At 44.4% G+C, this 19891-nt stretch overlaps 1 protein-coding gene across 4 annotated transcripts; it reads right to left on the bottom strand.

The window, feature by feature from the left end:
* Window positions 1-780: 780 nt before the first annotated feature.
* Window positions 781-19615, bottom strand: gdpd4a (glycerophosphodiester phosphodiesterase domain containing 4a). Of its 4 annotated transcripts, none has more exons than XR_009920444.1 (19): window positions 19420-19615; window positions 12609-12729; window positions 9825-9997; window positions 9618-9723; window positions 9169-9272; window positions 8920-9013; window positions 8613-8672; window positions 8416-8514; window positions 8222-8315; window positions 6364-6509; window positions 6112-6194; window positions 5078-5228; window positions 4718-4939; window positions 4402-4559; window positions 4088-4235; window positions 3736-3818; window positions 2904-2983; window positions 2559-2707; window positions 781-2009 (listed from the first exon to the last, which is right to left on the bottom strand). XR_009920444.1 is itself a non-coding variant. In XM_062385175.1 (19 exons), exons 3-18 carry the CDS (start codon window positions 9884-9886, stop codon window positions 2613-2615), a joined length of 1785 nt encoding a protein of 594 aa, XP_062241159.1. In that variant the 5' UTR covers window positions 9887-9997; window positions 12609-12729; window positions 19420-19615; the 3' UTR covers window positions 1881-2009; window positions 2570-2612. The 4 variants fall into 4 exon arrangements, 3 of the variants coding, with proteins under 3 accessions (XP_062241157.1, XP_062241158.1, XP_062241159.1); XM_062385175.1 differs by having other exon boundaries at window positions 1881-2009; window positions 2570-2707; XM_062385173.1 differs by lacking the exon at window positions 2559-2707.
* Window positions 19616-19891: the final 276 nt, after the last annotated feature.

Below are 19891 nucleotides of genomic sequence, written 5' to 3'. Positions count from 1 at the left end.
GCTCAGTTCAGATCAGTTCAGTTCAGTTCAGTTCAGCTCAGTTCAGCTCAGTTCAGTTCAGTTCAGTTCAGTTCAGCTCGGACTTAGTTCAGTTCAGTTCAGATCAGTTCAGCTCGGACTCAGTTCAGCTCGGACTCAGTTCAGATCAGCTCAGTTCAGCTCAGCTCAGTTCAGATCAGTTCAGATCAGTTCAGATCAGTTCAGTTCAGTTCAGATCAGTTCAGATCAGTTCAGATCAGTTCAGATCAGTTCAGATCAGTTCAGTTCAGTTCAGATCAGTTCAGATCAGTTCAGATCAGTTCAGATCAGCTCAGTTCAGCTCAGTTCAGCTCAGTTCAGTTCAGTTCAGTTCAGTTCAGCTCGGACTTAGTTCAGTTCAGTTCAGATCAGTTCAGCTCGGACTCAGTTCAGCTCGGACTCAGTTCAGATCAGCTCAGTTCAGCTCAGCTCAGTTCAGATCAGTTCAGATCAGTTCAGATCAGTTCAGTTCAGTTCAGATCAGTTCAGATCAGTTCAGATCAGTTCAGATCAGTTCAGATCAGTTCAGTTCAGTTCAGATCAGTTCAGATCAGTTCAGATCAGTTCAGATCAGCTCAGATCAGCTCGGACTCAGTTCAGCTCAGTTCAGATCAGCTCAGATCAGCTCGGACTCAGTTTAGCTCAGTTCAGATCAGTTCAGTTCAGTTCAGTTCAGCTCAGTTCAGCTCAGTTCAGTTCAGTTCACTTCAGTTCAGCTCAGCTCAGTTCAGATCAGTTCAGATCAGTTCAGATCAGCTCGGACTCAGTTCAGATCAGCTCAGTTCAGCTCAGTTCAGCTCAGTTCAGTTCAGTTCAGTTCAGATCAGTTCAGATCAGTTCAGTTCAGTTCAGTTCAGATCAGTTCAGTTCAGTTCAGTTCAGTTCAGTTCAGTTCAGATCAGCTCAGTTCAGCTCAGTTCAGTTCAGTTCAGCTCAGCCCAGACTCAGTTCAGATCAGTTCAGATCAGTTCAGTTCAGCTCGGACTCAGTTCAGATCAGCTCAGTTCAGCTCAGTTCAGTTCAGTTCAGTTCAGTTCAGTTCAGTTCAGTTCAGCTCAGTTTAGATCAGCTCAATTCAGCTCAGTTCAGTTCAGTTCAGCTCAGCTCAGACTCAGTTCAGTTCAGATCAGATCAGTTCAGTTCAGTTCAGATCAGTTCAGTTCAGCTCAGTTCAGATCAGTTCAGTTCAGTTCAGTTCAGTTCAGTTCAGTTCAGTTCAGTTCAGATCAGTTCAGATCAGTTCAGTTCAGTTCAGTTCAGATCAGTTCAGTTCAGTTCAGTTCAGTTCAGTTCAGATCAGCTCAGTTCAGCTCAGTTCAGTTCAGTTCAGTTCAGTTCAGTTCAGTTCAGTTCAGTTCAGTTCAGTCCGGTTCAGTTCAGCTCAGCTCATGTCTGACTCTACTTGTTCATTTTGATTTGTGAACATCACCATTTTTCTTTCTCTTGTATTTAAAGGCCTCGATCAGAGGAGCTCCTACTCTGACGGAGGTGGAAAGTAACAAAGTATATTTATTTAAATTTTTATTTCCCTACTTGATTTTGTCAATGTTTTTCTTATTAGTTGAATTTAAAGCACTTTGTGCAGGTAATAAAGATAACATGGTACTTGTACATTTCTGTCTACTTATTTGTACTTTAACTGAAGTAAAGATTACTTCCTCCACCACTGTTTGCAATTTATTAAAGATATAAATGAAACTGAACCACATGCTTTGTGCTTCAGTTTCATTGATATTTAATTTGATCAATAAATGCTTAAGAGATGAAACCAAGTTTTAACACTCACTCCCTCATCTTTCCTTCTTTCCTCTTTCCCTCCCTCCCTCTCTCTCTCTCTCTCTCTCTCTCTCTCTCTCTCTCTCCCTCTTTCTCTCTCTCCCTCCGTCACTCCTCTGTGATGGTGGGCAGGTGAGGTGTGATGGGCGAGCTGGGCGTGCTCTGGGTATCAGGCCTGATGTTGACGCTGGAGATCGACCACACGTCACTCAGCTCTGCAGAGGGAGGCAGAGAGCAGTGGTTTAGACCTTATAGCTTCACCTGTCAAGGAGCATTGTGGGTAAAACAGGGGCCACATTCAAAGTAACAGGAAACACGTGAAGAGTGAGGAGAAGATTCTAAATGAAACGATAAGATATAAAAGATGCTGAATTTGCTTCATGCAGGGAAACGTGCTCTCACAGCTCTTTAAATCCAGAGCTCAGATGAAACCCTGTGACCTGGTGTCAACATCTGTCCTGAGGGACTCGATCACAGCGTTCAGCACATCTGTTCACACCTTTGTATTAAAATGTCTCCTGGGACACCTTGGGATCTGATCTCATTCTCCAGCTCCATGTGCAAATGAACACGTGCATCACTCGTGTCTCCGTGGAGGAAATCCAAACATCTGGCTGCGTTCACACCTGAACTCAGCACTGAACATGTGTGACTTCATCACTCAGGACAGATGTTTACACCAGGTTCAGGGTTCATACTGGGTTCACACAGGGTTCATACTGGGTTCACACTGGGTTCACACTGGGTTAATACTGGGTTCATACTGGGTTCATACTGGGCTCCTGAGGGGCTGACATGCAGGGCTGACATGCAGGGGGTCAGGGGTTGAAGACCAGGGGGAGGGAGACGAGGGCCCCGGCTGGAGGCTCCGAGTGGAGGGGGCTCCAGCGAACACAGATGACCTCAGAAGAGTCTGATACAAACAACACACAGACACACACAGACACACACAGACACACACAGCAGGAATCATTGCATGCAAAGGCCAGAGAGATCCTGACGTCATTATGGACAAGCATCAGATTCTATTGTGTTTCATTTACACACAATGACACAAAACAGACATACAAGCTCAACAAAGAGTGAAGAGAAGAAGAATATTCTCATACCAGTCCTGAACTTGCTGTACGGTCCGTTCTCTTGAGTCTGACGACTGCCAGACCAGAAGGTCAGGCCCCTCTCTCTCCACCTAGGACACACACACACACGCACACGCACACACACACACACACACACACACACACACACACACACACACACACACACACACACACACACACACACATACACACACACACACACACACACAGAGAGAGACACGCACATGAGATCAGATCAGAGGAGCAGTGAATAACCAGGTGTGTTTCTGTGTTATTCATGATAGGCTTTGTACCTGCTTTGATGTGTTGACGTGTGTGTGTCGGTGTGTGTGTGTGTGAGTGTGTGTGTGTGTGTGTGTATTAAAGGGATCATAAAAGGGATGGTGTGTATCTGTGGAAGCTTAATGTTCTGATCTGACGGAATCTCATTGACACTCACACTCACACTGTTTTCAACCTCAATGAAAACATAACTTCTTTTGTGTTTCTCATATAGATAAATAGATAGATGTACTCTATTGATCCCAATTTGGGAAATTATTGAATCAAAACAGAAGGATGGTTTCAAACCAAGAGCTGTGAAGTGAAAATACACAGAAATATTGGAACTGATATAAACTACCTAAAGTACAAGGTTAAAAAATAAATCAACTCTCATTAAATTTGCAGCGGCAGATCAGAAACACATCTGGTGACGACAGAGACATCTCAGATCAATTATTAATAATAAGAGAATGACTCAGACCAGCGTCACCACCCGACACCAGACGTCACGATCAGCAGGGGGAGCTAATTATGAGAAGGTGTGTGTGTCTGTGTGTGTCTGTGTGTGTCTACGCACCAGTGGAATATGAAGATGGCGATGATGAGGAAGGCAGACACGGCGTCAGTCAGAATCCACATCAGACTGTATTCTTCAGGAGTCTGGATGGAAAAAAGATGTCATTTCATTTACTGAATCAAAGCCTCTCACATTCTTTGGAGCAGACGAGTTTGAACTTTTTATTTTTCCATTTTGTGATCATAAAGCACCTGAATCCCCCCCCCACCCCCCCCAGTGTCTATCAAAGTTCCTGCCGCACGTGTCTGTGTTTCAACCGCTTTACTCGTTTCAATCTCTGTTTTCACAATCAGCAAATAAAAACAACTCAACCCAGAGAGGAGTGAAACTATAATTAAACTATTGTTCTCACCATGAGGAAGAGCGGCGTGTTGATGGTGGACAGGACGCTCATGGAGTTGGTGGTGACGGACTGAGCTCCGGCGCACCAGGCCAGCGTGTAGAGCCACGGCTGACTGATCACGTACAGGTTGGTGCTGATGTTTACCGACTGGTATTTACTGCAGAGGGAGACAGTGTAAGGAGTTGTGTTTGTGGCGTTTGTTGCAAGACAACACACTTTATAGAACAATGTAAAATAAATGTTTTTCCAAATTGTGCAAATAGTCCTAGCTGAAATCTAATGTCTTTGTGTGTGTGTGTGTGTCTGTGTGTGTGCGTGTGTACCTGATCTGTTGTTGAGACATGGTGCTGTAGTGCAGGTTCAGTCTGCTGATGTGTCCGTCAGTCAGTTCCTGGATCGAAGCTTTTTCTCCAGATGTTTGCTGCAGCTGTGGATCCAGAGTGTGAACCATCTCCCTGTCCTCAGAAGGCAGCCACAGCACCTACACACACACACACACACACACACACACACACACACACACACATTTTAATTATGTTGTCAGCACATATGAACAACATGAAAACTAACAAACAAATATATTGTATAATACAAATCTTTGTCTTTGGATTTAATATATTAAATTGTCTGCTCCGTTACCTGTGAGGAGTTGATGTGGGCCTGCACCACCTGCAGCGTGATGTTGATGTATGAATCCCTGCAGGGATGACCGTACGGTGGCCTACGCAGGTCAAACATTACAAGCCTGCCACTACGAGCTGCTACCTCCAGGAACTGGGCCAGTGAGGGAACAGACTGGTTCTGGGCCTGCGAGCGGTCCACCTCCGACAGGGACCACGCCGTACCAAATGGATCCCTCTGCTCAGAAACAAAATCCATCAGGGTTCTTTCAAATCATTACAACAAATATATGAAAACTGCAAATTTATTTCCATTTCAAGTCGTCAGGATCCAGTTTCTCTTATTCCCTCAGATTGGGTTTGTTTGTGTTCGTCTCACCGATAAGAACCAGCGGCCGGCGTTCAGCTGCTGCAGCTCGGCCCAGGTGAACATGGAGGCATCGAGGTGCGTTCGATTTGGGAAAACCTCGGCTACGTCAGTGGTTCTCCTCAGGGTGGAGTCGTGCATGAGGAAGGGGACACCGTCATAACTGAGGACGGAGAGGAAGTTTTAGGAGAGAGAGGAAACAGGGAGGGTCACAGAGTGATGTCACTTCTCTGAGAATCTTTGAATGGCTCATATCTTAACACTTTGTACAACCTAAGATAAAAGCTCATGTCAGTTAATAAACTATAATAAAAAAATGTATGTATTTTGGGTTTTCCTCAAACATTGAACCCATTGGACAGAAACACACATATACAAGCACTCACACACAAACACACACAGTTTGCATTGGGGAAACCAACAGCATTAGATCAGCTAATCTGCTAATGCTAATCCTTCTGTTTCCAACATGGTAACTCACCGGCGTGAGCTAATGCGGGGGGGAGGGGGCTAACGGCTAACTGGATTAGCATGGCACTAATCACCTTAATGGTGAGGAAAGCACACGAGCATCTGATCTGTATAATTAGCTGCGAGGAACAAACTCATTTCACATTTTAGCAACGTGTTGAACGCTGGTAATGATTTGACCTTTTCACTCCAAGCTAATCGGGACTCGACCCAACTGTGAATGTGCATTTTAATAATCTGATCCATTAGTCACGAATCAAGGGACGTTCGCTGCGTTTAAACTTCTGGGTTGGATCCATGTGGCGTCAAGGTACAGGAACTATAACCCAAAGACCCAACAGCCAATTTAAAACCAATTAAGCTGAACTGAATCACCCTGAATAACCCTAACCCTAACCCTAACACATAAATATCAGTCCTCCAAACATGTTTATTTATTTATCAAGATCGATGAATCACTCACGAAATCAAATACATGGTCCAACACGCACGCACAAAGGCACACACACACACACACACACACACACACACACACACACACACACACACACACACACAGTGAGAGGAGCTGGTACCTGATGGTGACGTCGGTCTCCAGTCCTTCTCCTCCAGCTTCCACTGCCTTCTCAAACGACATCACAGTATTTTCTGGAGCGAGCTACACAAAAAAAGAAGAGGATAAACAATCCCAGTCTGATGAATAACAAAGCACATGTATAATATGTACAGACAACATTCATACACGCTGATTAAATATGATCATAACCAACAGAGAAGATGGCCGACAGTAGAAGGAGGAGTGAAAACAGAATTCAGCTCAGTCTCACCATCGGAGCTCCTCTGTGTCCGATGAGTTTTGGAGCTGGTCCCAGTGTTCCTGCCTCTTTAATGCAGGGCGAGTACATTCCCAGAGGAACCAGGTACAGACAGAACAGCACAGACAGGTACAGACCCAGGACGGCCACCTGACGCCCTGGGAAAAACAACAACACAAAGACACTGGTATTAAACTTCACTGACTTTAAATACACACAAAACCTTATGATGGAATCAAAGAGCAGAAGCCTGAACAACTCAGTTCGGGGCCTGAGCCACAGATCAAGTGGAGGATTCGTGACAGTCTGTTTGTTGAGGGGTTAGTATAAAGTTTAACACAACACAGTGTCTTTATTTGTACCAGTTCAACACAGATATTTAGTTTGGAGCTTCTCTCTGACCCGAGACTTACAGGGCGGTCTGAGTGTTGATACCGGAACTTAATCGGTTTAATAAACAGTAAATCTCTCCTGATAGGATCAACATGGTGGTCTGGGGCTGAACTGTGGCCATATGGGAAACAGGCAGAGTAAATCCACCCGAGACAAACCAAACTATGACTTCTACTGTCGTATCTTCACCAGAATCACTGGTTTTATCTGGTGTTTCTTTTTTAGGAAGCTTGTGCTGTAAAGAATAAGAAGCCTTAATAAATAAATGTTCTCTTTGATTCAATAGGTCAACTGATCATTGAAAGCAAGAGAGTTGTGCTAGGTTTGAAATATCTGCACACGCTCTTTGTCCAGACTCGTACTGCTCATCCCAGCACAGACCATAGACTGTGAATGAAGATGGACGACGTGTCACCACTTCCTCTCGCCCTCTTGCACTGATGATGCTATGTGGAGTCAGAGTCTGTGCAGTAAAGATCTCTACAAAATCTGAGGGACATGGTTTTGGGAATGGACGTCTTCTAGTTTCTGATTCCATTTTGACCAATCACGTTTGAGCAGCCTTTGGTTGTCCGCAGGTTAACGTCCATGTGGAGAGAAAATCAGATGCAGCACATGGAGTGTCCCATCCACTAACATGGAGGAGGTGGGGTTTATAAGCTCTACTCCAATCACACATCTAAATACCAGTAAGTTTAAATTGATTAAATTCAACTACAAAACTAAGCATGCAGGCCAGCGTTTATCTTATTACAGAGGAACAGTTTTATTCCATCCTACGCTTCCCCCCCCCCCCCCCCCCCCCCTGCTAGGAAAGACCCTCGACATGACTCAGCGTTACTCACTGCATCACCATGGCAACCAGGGACAGTACCCATGGAGACCAAGGGAGAAGAGAGACGCAGAGGTCAGAGCCAATCAGTGGAGAGGACAGGGCGGACAGCAAAGAAAGAAGGACTGAGCAGAAGATGAGTAAAGAGAGAAAGACAAAAAGAGGTCAGAATGATCCAGAGAAAGAAAGAGCAGAGTGATGAAGAGAGGAAGAGGAGACAGGAAGCAGCAGAGAGACGAAGACAAGGGTGAGAAACATCGGTTTTCTGTTAAGAGGAAGTGCAGAGGAAGTGCAGAGGAAGTGCAGAGGAAGTGCAGAGGAAGTGCAGAGGAAGTGCAGAGGAAGAGGGAGGATGACACGGTGTCATGCTGAGGGAAGGTTTGATTTCAGTCCTCTTCTCTCCTCCTCTTACTGCTGCACGTCAACTAGGGAGCTCCCCATAGTTCTCTAGAACATCCAGAACATTAAGTCTCATGATGGACAGTTGGATCAGATCAAAGTTTGTGATATCAAACATGGAGGAAAACGTGAGACAGGACAACACCGCTAAATGAAATGGGATAGGAGTCATTCTTTGGTTTACCCACATTTAAAAAATTTGCGTAGACTTGTTAATTTGTGTGTAGAAGAGATCAAAGTCATCACCTTTCCTGTTCATGCGGAAGAAGTGTAACGCTATCGGCCACGAGAGAATCGCCATTAGTGAGACGGCAGCCACGTGGAGGAAAGGTGCCGTCACCTGATTGGTTAGAAAGAGCAGAATGAGGAGTCGGTTAAAATGAAATACAATGTGGTGTAACTCTCTGCTGTGATTGGCTGGTTGGACGGGATCAGCTGACCTGCAGGGAGAGGAGCAGAGTCTTCCATTCTTTGCTCCAGAGGTCAGACAGGATGGCGGTGGCTGTGACGGTGAACACCAACGTCACCACGATGCCCGTCTGAGGGGGGGGGGGGGGGGGAGAGGCAAGTCATAAGAAGGGGGAACACACACAAACTAGTGTGTTGATGTCTTCAGTGTGTGTGTGTGTGTGTTCACCTTGTGGCTCCAGTGGAGGTAAAGTCTCTGACCCTCAGTGAGCAGACACACCGCCAACACCTGAACAAAGATGGGCGTTCAAAATTTTTACAGGAGGGTACTTCACTTTCATTCAAGAAACTTTATTCACTCACTAATGAATCATGATCTGTCCAGAGTTTAACTGAGCATCATTAAATAAGTTCTAAACACATCCAGGGATTTTAACTGCCAACTCTTGATATGAAATGACACTACCTAACCTCTGTAACAAAGCTACAGCCTCTATAATGTGATTATTCTATTGATATGTTCTGTGTTTGCTTACCAGCAGTAGAGCGATGTATGTGAAGAGAGCAGCAGCAACAACCAGTAGGACCAGTGACCAGGGGAACCAGAAGCCCAGAGTCCCAAAGTTAAACCTGAGACAGAGGGAGAGCAGCGGCAGTTTAATACTGGGAATCTAATTTAATTCATTCATTCTTCACATGAGCTGTTTACAGTGTTTGTGTGTGTGTGTGTGTGTGTGTGTGTGTGTGTGAGTGTGTGTGTGTGTGTGTGTCTGTGAGAGACTTACCAGTCAAAGTCGTTGTAGTCGTTCTGAGCTTCACTCCAGAAATAGAGGAACACAAAACTCAGGAAGAAGGTGAGGATCAGGAGGCCAAAACTGCCACACTCCACCTGTAACACACACAGACACACACACAGACACACACACAGACACACACACAGACACACATTTATGGTCACAATTAGAAGCAAAACAGCAAGTTGCTGATTCTACACAACCTGACAGAAACAGCAGGACTCAGTCATTTTACACAGTGCATATGGAAGCAGTATATTTTGGTATCAGCTGACAGAGGAAACACCGATATACTGGATGATATCGATTTTCAGACAGAAGCAGTAGAGTCAGCAGGGAGAGGAAAACTGGTCAGGGAATCCAGACTGTGCACGATAAGCAAACTCAACACACTCTGTAGTGTGTGTGTGTGTGTGTGTATGGGGGGGGGGGTGGTGTACCTTGCTGCAGCAGCACTCTCCTGGTTGCGCCCAGACTCTTTGGTATCGTCTCCATTGGCAGCCGTAGAGGCCGGCGAGACAGGAGACAAACGGCTGGTGTTCATACCTGAAATATAATAAAAATAAAAATGACTTACTGCTGACTGCCATAACTCATAGTGACAGCAACAGTTTCCAGTGACCCGAGGTGAAGGGGGAATGTTTTACCTTTGCAGCAGCTGCCGCCGCACCACCTTTAGCTTCCCCAGCTTCAGACTGGTCACGGGCATTCACCCCACCCACGGCCCGGCATCACCCAGAGAGAGAGGGGGACAGAGAGAGAGAGAGAGAGAGAGAGAGAGAGAGAGAGAGAGAGAGAGAGAGAGAGAAAGGGCCCACACCTACAGGGAGAGGAGAACGTTTCAATTGACAATGTAAATTAAATGTTTTTATAATGTTTTCATAGGAAAACTAGAGTTAGAAGTGTTTGTCTGTGTGTGTGTGTGTGTGTGTGTGTGTGTGTGTGAGTGTGTGTGTGTGTGTGTGAGTGTGTCACAGTATGTTCCTTGTTTATTCCTGTGAGCTGCTTAACCCTACCCAGAAACTAAAGATACTCACAGTAATCAATGTCTATACAAACAATATGGTCTCTCCATGTCCAGAGTGGTCTGACCTCTGACCCCAGTAATCCCATAATATCATCAGACTATAAAGCAACTTAACAGACCATAAAGTGAGTCTACCTTCAAAACAGCAAACACAAACCAAATCCTGGGCTCGACTCTCAATCTATAGAGAATCACTTATGATAATGTTTTAATCGTTTAAGTCATTTGTGTATTACCTTCTTATAATCACTTGTAAACTTCAGTTCCTGAAGGTTGGACAATAGAAGAACCCCCCCCCCCCTCTTGAAGGAGGCCATCAGTTGAAATTGTGTTTCTCCAAAAGAGAAAAGCATTGAGTGTGTTTCCCTCACGCTGTCCATTTATCACCTGAACACCAACTGCAGAGAGGTTTATCAATAACAGTTGTGTAACAGCTCCACTGATCCACTGACCCACAAACCACAGAGCAACCAGCCAACACTCACACAACAACACACCTTGGGTTACACATCATAACAACATGTGTGTGTTTGTGAAGTGTGTTACTGACATGTGCACAACACCATCATGTTCACTTGCTCTCAGGTCAGAGCTGTAAAGCCTCTTTGTTTCTGTGGTGATGCTGATGTGCAACAGATCCAGATGTGAGGATTAATGTCGGACCCACAACAACAGCAGCGTTTGACAATGAGTTTACACAAAGAGGTCAGATTAACAGCTTCATGCACACACTCCATTAAACATACTGGACTGGCCTGTGTGAACTGGTTTGAGGCTCGGCTGCAGGATGTATGAGTCGAGCTCAGAGCAGCAGATCGTTCAGTGAAGTGTTTTACAACACGTTGTTTTAACTCCATGGTTTCTAAACTAAGGCTCAGGACCTTCTGACGGACGATGAGGTGTAAAATAATAAATGATAAAATAATAATAAAATTGTAGTTTATGATATCTAATTCACACTGAATCCTATTCTAATCTAACCTAATATATTAGTTTTTTGGTTAATTTGACAACCAGGCCGAGTCCACCATGCCAGTTGTCACACGGCTGCCATGGCATTAGCTCTGTTCTCCCTGCTGGGAGCAGGATGGAGGGAGCTGGTGCAAAGAAGAAAGAGGCAGATGGAGCCATGAAAGAAGGAGACTGGAGAAACTTGAGAGAGAAATTACCCGTCAGGCTTCATCAAAGCTGTTTGGTATTAAATCATAAAACCAGACGCTTCAGTTTAGAGCGAGCGCACAAACACATAACGTCTCTGAGAGAGACATGAAATACAGAATGAGGGAGGTAAACAAAAACAGAAAATAAAAATGATGAGACGGATCAACATCCACAGGCAATTCCACAATTTTATTTCTGTACAGCTTAACCTGTCTGCTGTGGTAGAAGCTGATTCCTTTTCAAATACATGTAACCGTTTCTAAGCTCTTTGTAGAGCTCATATCTCCACCGAGACCCAAACTGACCCTGGATAACAAACTGCTGCCCTGACAGGGGCTCCGACCTGTGACAGGTGAGGATGTGAAGAAGCAGTGGAACACGTTAACCACTCTTTGAGCTCCTGAGGTGAGAGGAGGCTGCATTGTGAATATGAAGGCCATGTTTCCAAACCCCTGACGTCCATGAAGTGGACACAGACAAATATAGAACAAGATGGAGGAATGCAGAATGATTCCTCTTTTCTTTTCCTCACTCTACAAGTCTATCCCTTCATTCTCTCTCTGTCTTTTGGTCTGTTTTCTCTATTTCAGCTTCCTCTCTCTCAGGTAACTGAACCTCAGCTTGTCTTCCTTCCATCAGTCTGTGTCCCTCCTTCTCTCTGAACTCCTTCTGGACGGAGGCAGCTGCACATCAACCTACAAGTCTGGACACTGGTCAGCTTTTCTGTTCACCCACAGTATATCAGCTTCAGGGACTTTAATCTCCAGAGACACTACGGAGATAGAAATGTTCAACGGCCAGTGAAAAGAACTGATTCATGCCGGACGTCAAACACAAGCCTGGAAACTGGTCAGATCATTTAAGCGTCTACTAATATCCATCTTGAAAAGTATTAAATGTTGTAGATGTGTGATGTAAAGCTGATCTCAGTTGTTATGTGTTGTCTTCTGAACGTCTGGTGCTTTGTTCCTCGTTTCGTCTTCTGGTGAAAACAGCAGCAGGAGGTTTGAGGCGTCAGCAGCTTCAGCTGGATGTTACTGCTGCTTTGTGTGGGTGTACTTTATGAGTAATGATTCAAATCTTCAAAAACCTGATGTACAGCAGCCTACGTCCAGATGGATCCCCTTGGCTTACTGCATTTCAAACATCACCTTTTATAATCTTTACATAACAAAACGAAAACTCAAAACTCAGAGAGCACAAACCTCCACCAAGGACCATAAGGCAAAGTGCTGCATCGTACCTGCACTTGAGGAAACAAGTTTCAGTCTTCACTTCCTGTCTGCTGAAGTGCCCTTGAGCTCAGCTCCCCGATGCTGCACGGCGACATCTAACCCCCATGGAGAGCAGGGCAACAAGAAAACCTGTCGACATACATCAACAAAGAAGGAGTTCAAAGGAGAGAGCAAAGGGAAACAGTGAAACAGCATAATATGTCTTTTCTGAGATTCATAACTTTACCCAGAATTCAGTGAGAAACATCCAGAAATCAACGTGTCACCATCAAGGCTCGATCTCTGCACAGCTTTTCATGGATCAAAATACAACTATTCACCAAACTGGTGTTGAATCAGTTGAGACCAGTGAACAGATGAGACCAGTGAACAGCGACAGCCTCACAGGAGCAGCTGAGAGTCCAAGTCCGTGTCCCCCCCGAGTATACAAACACATCATTCTGGACGTTTTAGAGATAAATTGATTCGTCAGCATCAGCAGAAAATCTATCTGCAACAATTTGGACACTTGATTAAATATTTAAGAGATAAACTGTCACAGTTCACATTTGATTGGAGGAAACCAGTTGACTGTCCCAGTTTGCTCGAGCCTCGTTCTACTTTTCCAGAAGCCCAGATTGTTGAGAAAGTCTTAAGTGAACAAAGTCCGTCTTCCTCCTCCGCTGAGACCGAGGACCCGACTATGTGGGTCAAACATGAAGCGTGGATTCATCACCGAGCAACACACAGATCCATCTAATCCACCGTATCTAGGTTGGTTAAAGACTTTTTATAGCAGTAAAAACGTACAGTGCTTCTAACTGCTCTTATTTCACATTGTGCCGAGTGAAAATCAACACAAGCTGCCCCCCCCCCCCGACACGTCTGAAATGGAAAACGCTGTAATGCAACACTAGAATAATGAGCTGATCAGCAGGAATGATCTGGATCTTACCAGGTGTGATATGAACACAAGACTGTTCAGGTGGGTCGGTCTAATCCCTGGAGCAGCAGGGCACAAAGACACACACGAGCAAACACACACACAAACACACACACACCGAACACACACACACACACACACACACACAGATTTATCGCCACTTTAAGTAGTCGTTTACAATTTGGAAATACATAAGTGTTGTTTTATGAGATATTAAAAGTTGATCCTACAAGTGCCAGATGATATTTACTATCAGAAGCAGCTTCACAGACGTCCACTCAGCAGCTCAACAACTGCAATGCACCAACTCTGAGAACCACATGAATTACAGATCCATGATCAGTCCTTCTTTCAATATTCTATCAAACAAATTAACAAAGAAATCCAACGTGCCCCCCCCGGGCTTCTTGGATGATTGTCCTCCAGCCCTGTGACGCTATGAAGCACAGACGTGGCTCTGAGCCGTCGTTCATCTTCATCTCACGGAGCTGAGCAGAGAGAGGTGAGCAGTCTGTCATGTTTCACCTGCCTGCTGGCCTCCTTACATCTGACAGGATCAGCCAGAGCCTTGTATCCACGCCAAGAAGTAAATCAGAACTCCACAGGACTGTGAGACACACGGGAGACTCCGGGGGCGTTCAGAGGAGGAAGCAGAGCGACACAAGTTCTCCTGTTCTCCTTCTGATCCAGACAGATGTTCTATTGCTTGGAAAGAAGGTCCTTCGAGTCTCCTCCTATGATAATCATGTTGAGATGTTTTCATCGTTGTCGTGCATCTGATTCATTTTAGTAATAACAGGATAGAAAACAGGCTAAATACAACCAATCTCCATTTAAACGCTTTAAATCCATGATCGATGTAAAAAGTTGGACTTGGGCTCTGAACATTTATCTTATCAGATACTCTTCCTTTCACACATGAAGCAGCAGGAGACACAGGACAAAACATGAATTATCTTATCATTAACAGCACATCGGCAATAATCACCAGCCCCCCCCCCCCCCCCGCTCACGGGCCTGCATCTGTGTGTTTTTATGATAGCACATATTTCTAATGGGTTCACCTCAGTCTCAACCTCGCTGCAGTCGTCTCAGGACACGGAGGGAAAATAACAACAATGTGGAAACAACAAAAGGTAAATGGAGCAAACAGGATTAAGTTGGCAGCAGAAGATCCAGGAGGAGCTTCTACTCTCGTCCAGCAGCAGGACACGAGCAGGAAGCTACCGACTGTCTGTAGCCACGGCTCGGCTGGGGTTTCAGGATGTGAATATGCATCTATTAAACTTTAATCATCCTCTTGGGCAAATGCATTATCAGATGTACGAATGTGAAGCAGGTCAGCGCTGACACAGAAGTGTGGGAATGTGGAGGAGATATTAAATATATTGTTAAGTAAAGAGGAACAATCTGGCATCTTATTGGAACTGCAGTGGTTAATAAAGCTTTGGACGTGAAATATCACAAGCAGCTAGAGGAACAGGCAGCAGCTTGTACTGAGCCGCTCAGCAGCAGATCCGGGATCTAAGTGTGACCGGACCCGGACTGACCCGGTGGATCTGACCGAGGGCTGCTGATGATGAAAGAAGCAGAACCTGATCTGGAGGCTGCACAGAAAATGTGAATTCATCTGTTTCTCAGTGTAAAATATGATGCAAGGAAACGGAGGAGAAAGGAAAGATCACTGGAGGAGGAGAGTTGAGTCGTTCCTCATTCATATACAAACTATCTGTTCAGATATGATGGATTTATCACTATTTCTTTTATCAGAGGTAAACATGGTGGATAAATTATATTTTCTTGTGCACTTTGACCATTTGAATACATCTACTGTACATCTGCTGCCCAGGCGTGAATACATAACCTCGAGCATCTAGCTCTGTCCTGTCACCTTTTCAAACTCTGTTTTATTACATTGAATATATTTAGGTTTTAGTAAGTCAGTTAAAAAAACACTAACGAATATTAACACAGTTATTATTATACTAAAACCAATTGTACAAACAAAGAAACACAGAATACAGCAGTAACACAGTGTAGACATGAACAAGCAGGTACAGTGTTTGTTTGTGTGTGTGTGTGTGTGTGTGTGTGTGTGTGTGTGTGTGTGTGTGTATGTGTGTGTGTGTGTGTGTGTGTGTGTGTGTGTGTTCGGGCCTCTCAGTAATAAAAGAGAGATAGTGTAGACAGATGGATGGAGAGAGGGTCAGAGCTCAGGGAGACAGAGCACATAAAACAATACGGCCTCTGTTCCCAGGCCACTCAGCTCTGTGCTGTTCACTCTCTGCACAAACAGATCTCACCAACTGGACCCGGCCGGTGCTGAAGAGATGAACAAAATGGCTTCGTCATCAAACTTTATGAAGTTTTGATGGAACAAATGTAAATGAAAAATAGATTCATGTTCAGAAAGACTCAGACCTCAGAGTGAAAACCAAACTATGATCATCACGACCTCAGTTTCAGTTTCCTGACCGAGATGAATCCCCACGAGCTGACGTCATATTGCTCAGCATGCAGGGGAGGATAATGCAGTGTTGGTCCTGATCTTTCAGAAACACACACTGAACACAATCCAGGGTTTTGCAGAAGTATCCAACCTGAACATATGTTTCACAGATGAGTTGCAAAGTCGCCACCAGGACACTTGTTCACACCGACTACTTTTATATTCAATATTCTGACGACTGACCTTATTCTGGACTCAAATGTCCTTCACTGGAGTTCAACCCTCTGCCAAGGCCCAGCTGTCCCTTCCACTTCCATCAGGCTGCACCACATTCCACAAACTCATAGATACCAGTCGTCTAAACGTGCCGGATTTCTTCATCAACATCCATGAATTATTGTGTGATAAATTCCTGGATCTGCCTCCTGACCCGTTCCACTTCCACCAGGCTTCAGCTGCCTGGAGGTTCTGGTGTAAACATGTTAACAAACCAGTAACAGACGAGAAAACCTCTTTGGTTGAGGTCAAATCTGAGTTTGATAACAAAACCAAATACATGTTCTATTCATTGTGTCGTCATAATGAAGAGTCTGTCCTCATGTCTGTTTGTCTGAACACAAGTGATGAAGGAGCCTGTATATCAGCTGTGATGTAAATGAGTCATGGCAGATTAATTAGAACCAAAGCAGCATGTTGATTTATTTATTAAACGGCTCATTGTGTTTTGTCACCGTCACAAACACATCACAGCCTCAGTGAGAAGAGAAAAGCTCCACATCAGAGGATGTGTTAATCACTTTTCACTGTTCAGTCTCCGTCAGCTGGTGGGAATATTCACCCGCAGTAATAAAACACATCTAATTAACATGTACATGAAGAACAACTGTAGAAACCAACATATGACTCAAAACCACAGTCACACTCACAAAGTGACGACTGAGCCGAGTCGAGAGCCTGAGAATCTGAAGTGTCCTAGAGGTGTTCAGACTGGGAGGAGGTGATTGATCCACTGACATGTTGGGAAGGACGTGAGGGACACAAACCGAACTGAGGACAGTCCCTCTCGTCTCAGCTGTTTGTCCACGTCACTGCAGCGTTTCCCCCGAGAAATGAACATCTGAACTCTCCTCTAAGAAAGTGTGACTTCAGGAAGCAGATAGAAAGCAATGGAATAAGAAAGTCATCGTCAGTCTCCTCATAACAACACCAGGGGGGGGGGGGGGGGGGGGGTGTTCAGTGTCAACGGGAACATGTTCCTTTTGAAGAAGAGAATTTCCCTCCTCGTATTTCAACTCGTCCAGGGATTCACACGCAGCCTCAGGTCTCTGCTCCTCTTGTTCCCTTCACAGCTCATTGTCCACCTTCATCATCCTCAGTTCACACCTAGTCGGGTTCAGAACTTCAGACTTTTCTGTTTAGTCTGAACAAAAGATCGGGTGTGAACGGTTCCTCGGACCACGATCCAGACCAGATGTTATTATCTCTTCCTTCAAGCCAGACACACGACCGCCTACAAACCAATCAGAGTCGAGTATAAGGACACGCAGCCCACGGGGTGATGAGGTCAGGACGTCTCCTGCCTCACAAAATGATTCAGTCCCTGAAGCGTTGACATTACACTGCCCAGGACAGGTGAGCTTCATTTCTAAGTACATGGAGACGTCCCTCTTTGTTTACAGTCTATGAAAAAAGCCTGTTCCAGAAACACTGAGCTGCACCATGAATCACTTTGTTCACTTCCTGTCTGTAGGCAGATCCACGGAGAACTTTCAAACTGTGGAAACAGACCTGAGAGGAGCTGACCTTCAAAGTTTCTATGAGGGCGAGGAGAACGAGACAGGACTGAGTCAGATGGACATGTTCCTCTGGGCTGCTCTATTCTCCATGTGAACCAGGAAGCTCCCACATGACTCTCTGATCCTCTCTCATACTCTCAACACAGCGTCTTCATGATGTGAGAACCTCTATGACCATCTGTCCTGAGAACCACATTCACATCAGACACAGTTACTATGAACTGACCTGGACTGGGTGACACATCAGTGCAGCTGGGACACACGCAGCCCCCCCCCCCCCCCCCCCCCCTCACACCTGCTCAAAGGTCCTGTCAGTGGGTTGATTGGTATTGATCAATGGACTGATGACGAGGCAGCAGCACAGACATGTGATTCACTGATCGGTCAAACGGTGAAACACAATCCCTCCCTGGACGAAGCGTGAGCAGAACACATGACAGTGACAGAAGAAGCATCAACACATCGGTTTGTGAGACTCTCTGATCAGCTGAGACTCAAACCAACAACTCCAAGACACAACACACACAACACACACTGAAAACAGTTGCTCTCTTGTTATGTTATATTTTTAAATGTGTTGAGATGTGTCTTGTGTTGGAGTGTGTGTTCTGTAAAGTACAAGTGAAGCTGAAACAGATTTTAAAATGCAAATATATTTATTCACCTAACTGTTATTATTTATTCAAGAGGCAAATAAACTCACAAGGAATCAGAGATTAGAACGAACATACGTAACTTAGTTTCCAGAGTGAAAACACAAACAGCAGCTTCATGATTAAAGATACCGGTTCTACAGAGTTATCTTTAATAATACCGGTTCTACAGAGTTATCTTTAATAATACTGGTTCTACAGAGTTATCTTTAATAATACTGGTTCTACAGAGTTATCTTTAATAATACTGGTTCTACAGAGTTATCTTTAATAATACTGGTTCTACAGAGTTATCTTTAATAATACCGGTTCTACAGAGTTATCTTTAATAATACTGGTTCTACAGAGTTATCTTTAATAATACTGGTTCTACAGAGTTATCTTTAATAATACTGGTTCTACAGAGTTATCTTTAATAATACTGGTTCTACAGAGTTATCTTTAATAATACTGGTTCTACAGAGTTATCTTTAATAATACTGGTTCTACAGAGTTATCTTTAATAATACCGGTTCTACAGAGTTATCTTTAATAATACTGGTTCTACAGAGTTATCTTTAATAATACTGGTTCTACAGAGTTATCTTTAATAATACTGGTTCTACAGAGTTATCTTTAATAATACTGGTTCTACAGAGTTATCTTTAATAATACTGGTTCTACAGTTATCTTTAATAATACTGGTTCTACAGAGTTATCTTTAATAATACTGGTTCTACAGAGTTATCTTTAATAATACTGGTTCTACAGAGTTATCTTTAATAATACTGGTTCTACAGAGTTATCTTTAATAATACTGGTTCTACAGAGTCTGGGGATGAGCTCAGTGATTAAATGTGTCAAACATCAGATTCATTCAAACTGAAGAAGATCGAACCTGGAATCAACACATTGAGCTGTGTTCACATTCATTTAGCATTAATTCAACATTTCCTCCATTTTCATCTGTTACACTGAGTCGTTCAACATCAGAGAGAAAAGATATTTACATGTTCTTACCAGAGGACGTCACAGTGTCTGTTCCTCTGTCTGTTGCTCTGTCTGTTGCTCTGTCTCTTCACACCTTCTCTCCTTTTTCTTCTTCCGTCAATGTTCGATGTACGTTGCGGTGCACGCGCCGTGTCGTGCTGCAGTGTTCCCGTGCGGCAGCTCCGCTTCTGCGTGCTCGCGAGGCGAGGACACGGGGACGTACCGAGCCGCGTGCACGCGCAGCCTGCGTGAGGACAAGCTGCAGCACCAGGATGGAGCCACCTGTTGCTGACGTCACAAGGACCCTCCCACCACTGAGAACATTTTTTAAATCCTTGCTCAAAAACATGTTTTTATTATTATTGTATTAATTTTGTTTCTCGGGTTTATCTGGAGAATTTCTGAAACTGAGAGAACTGAAAGTTAACAAAAACATGATTTTTTCAAGCAACGAGATTAGTTGATGCAAAGCTGCAGATGTCACGTTTCTCACTCAGGCTGG

The sequence above is a fragment of the Platichthys flesus genome, chromosome 4 (genome assembly GCF_949316205.1).
Source record: "Platichthys flesus chromosome 4, fPlaFle2.1, whole genome shotgun sequence".
Taxonomy (NCBI): domain Eukaryota; kingdom Metazoa; phylum Chordata; class Actinopteri; order Pleuronectiformes; family Pleuronectidae; genus Platichthys; species Platichthys flesus.
Note: the sequence above shows the minus strand (reverse complement) of the source record. Positions and strands in the feature narration are given on the sequence as shown.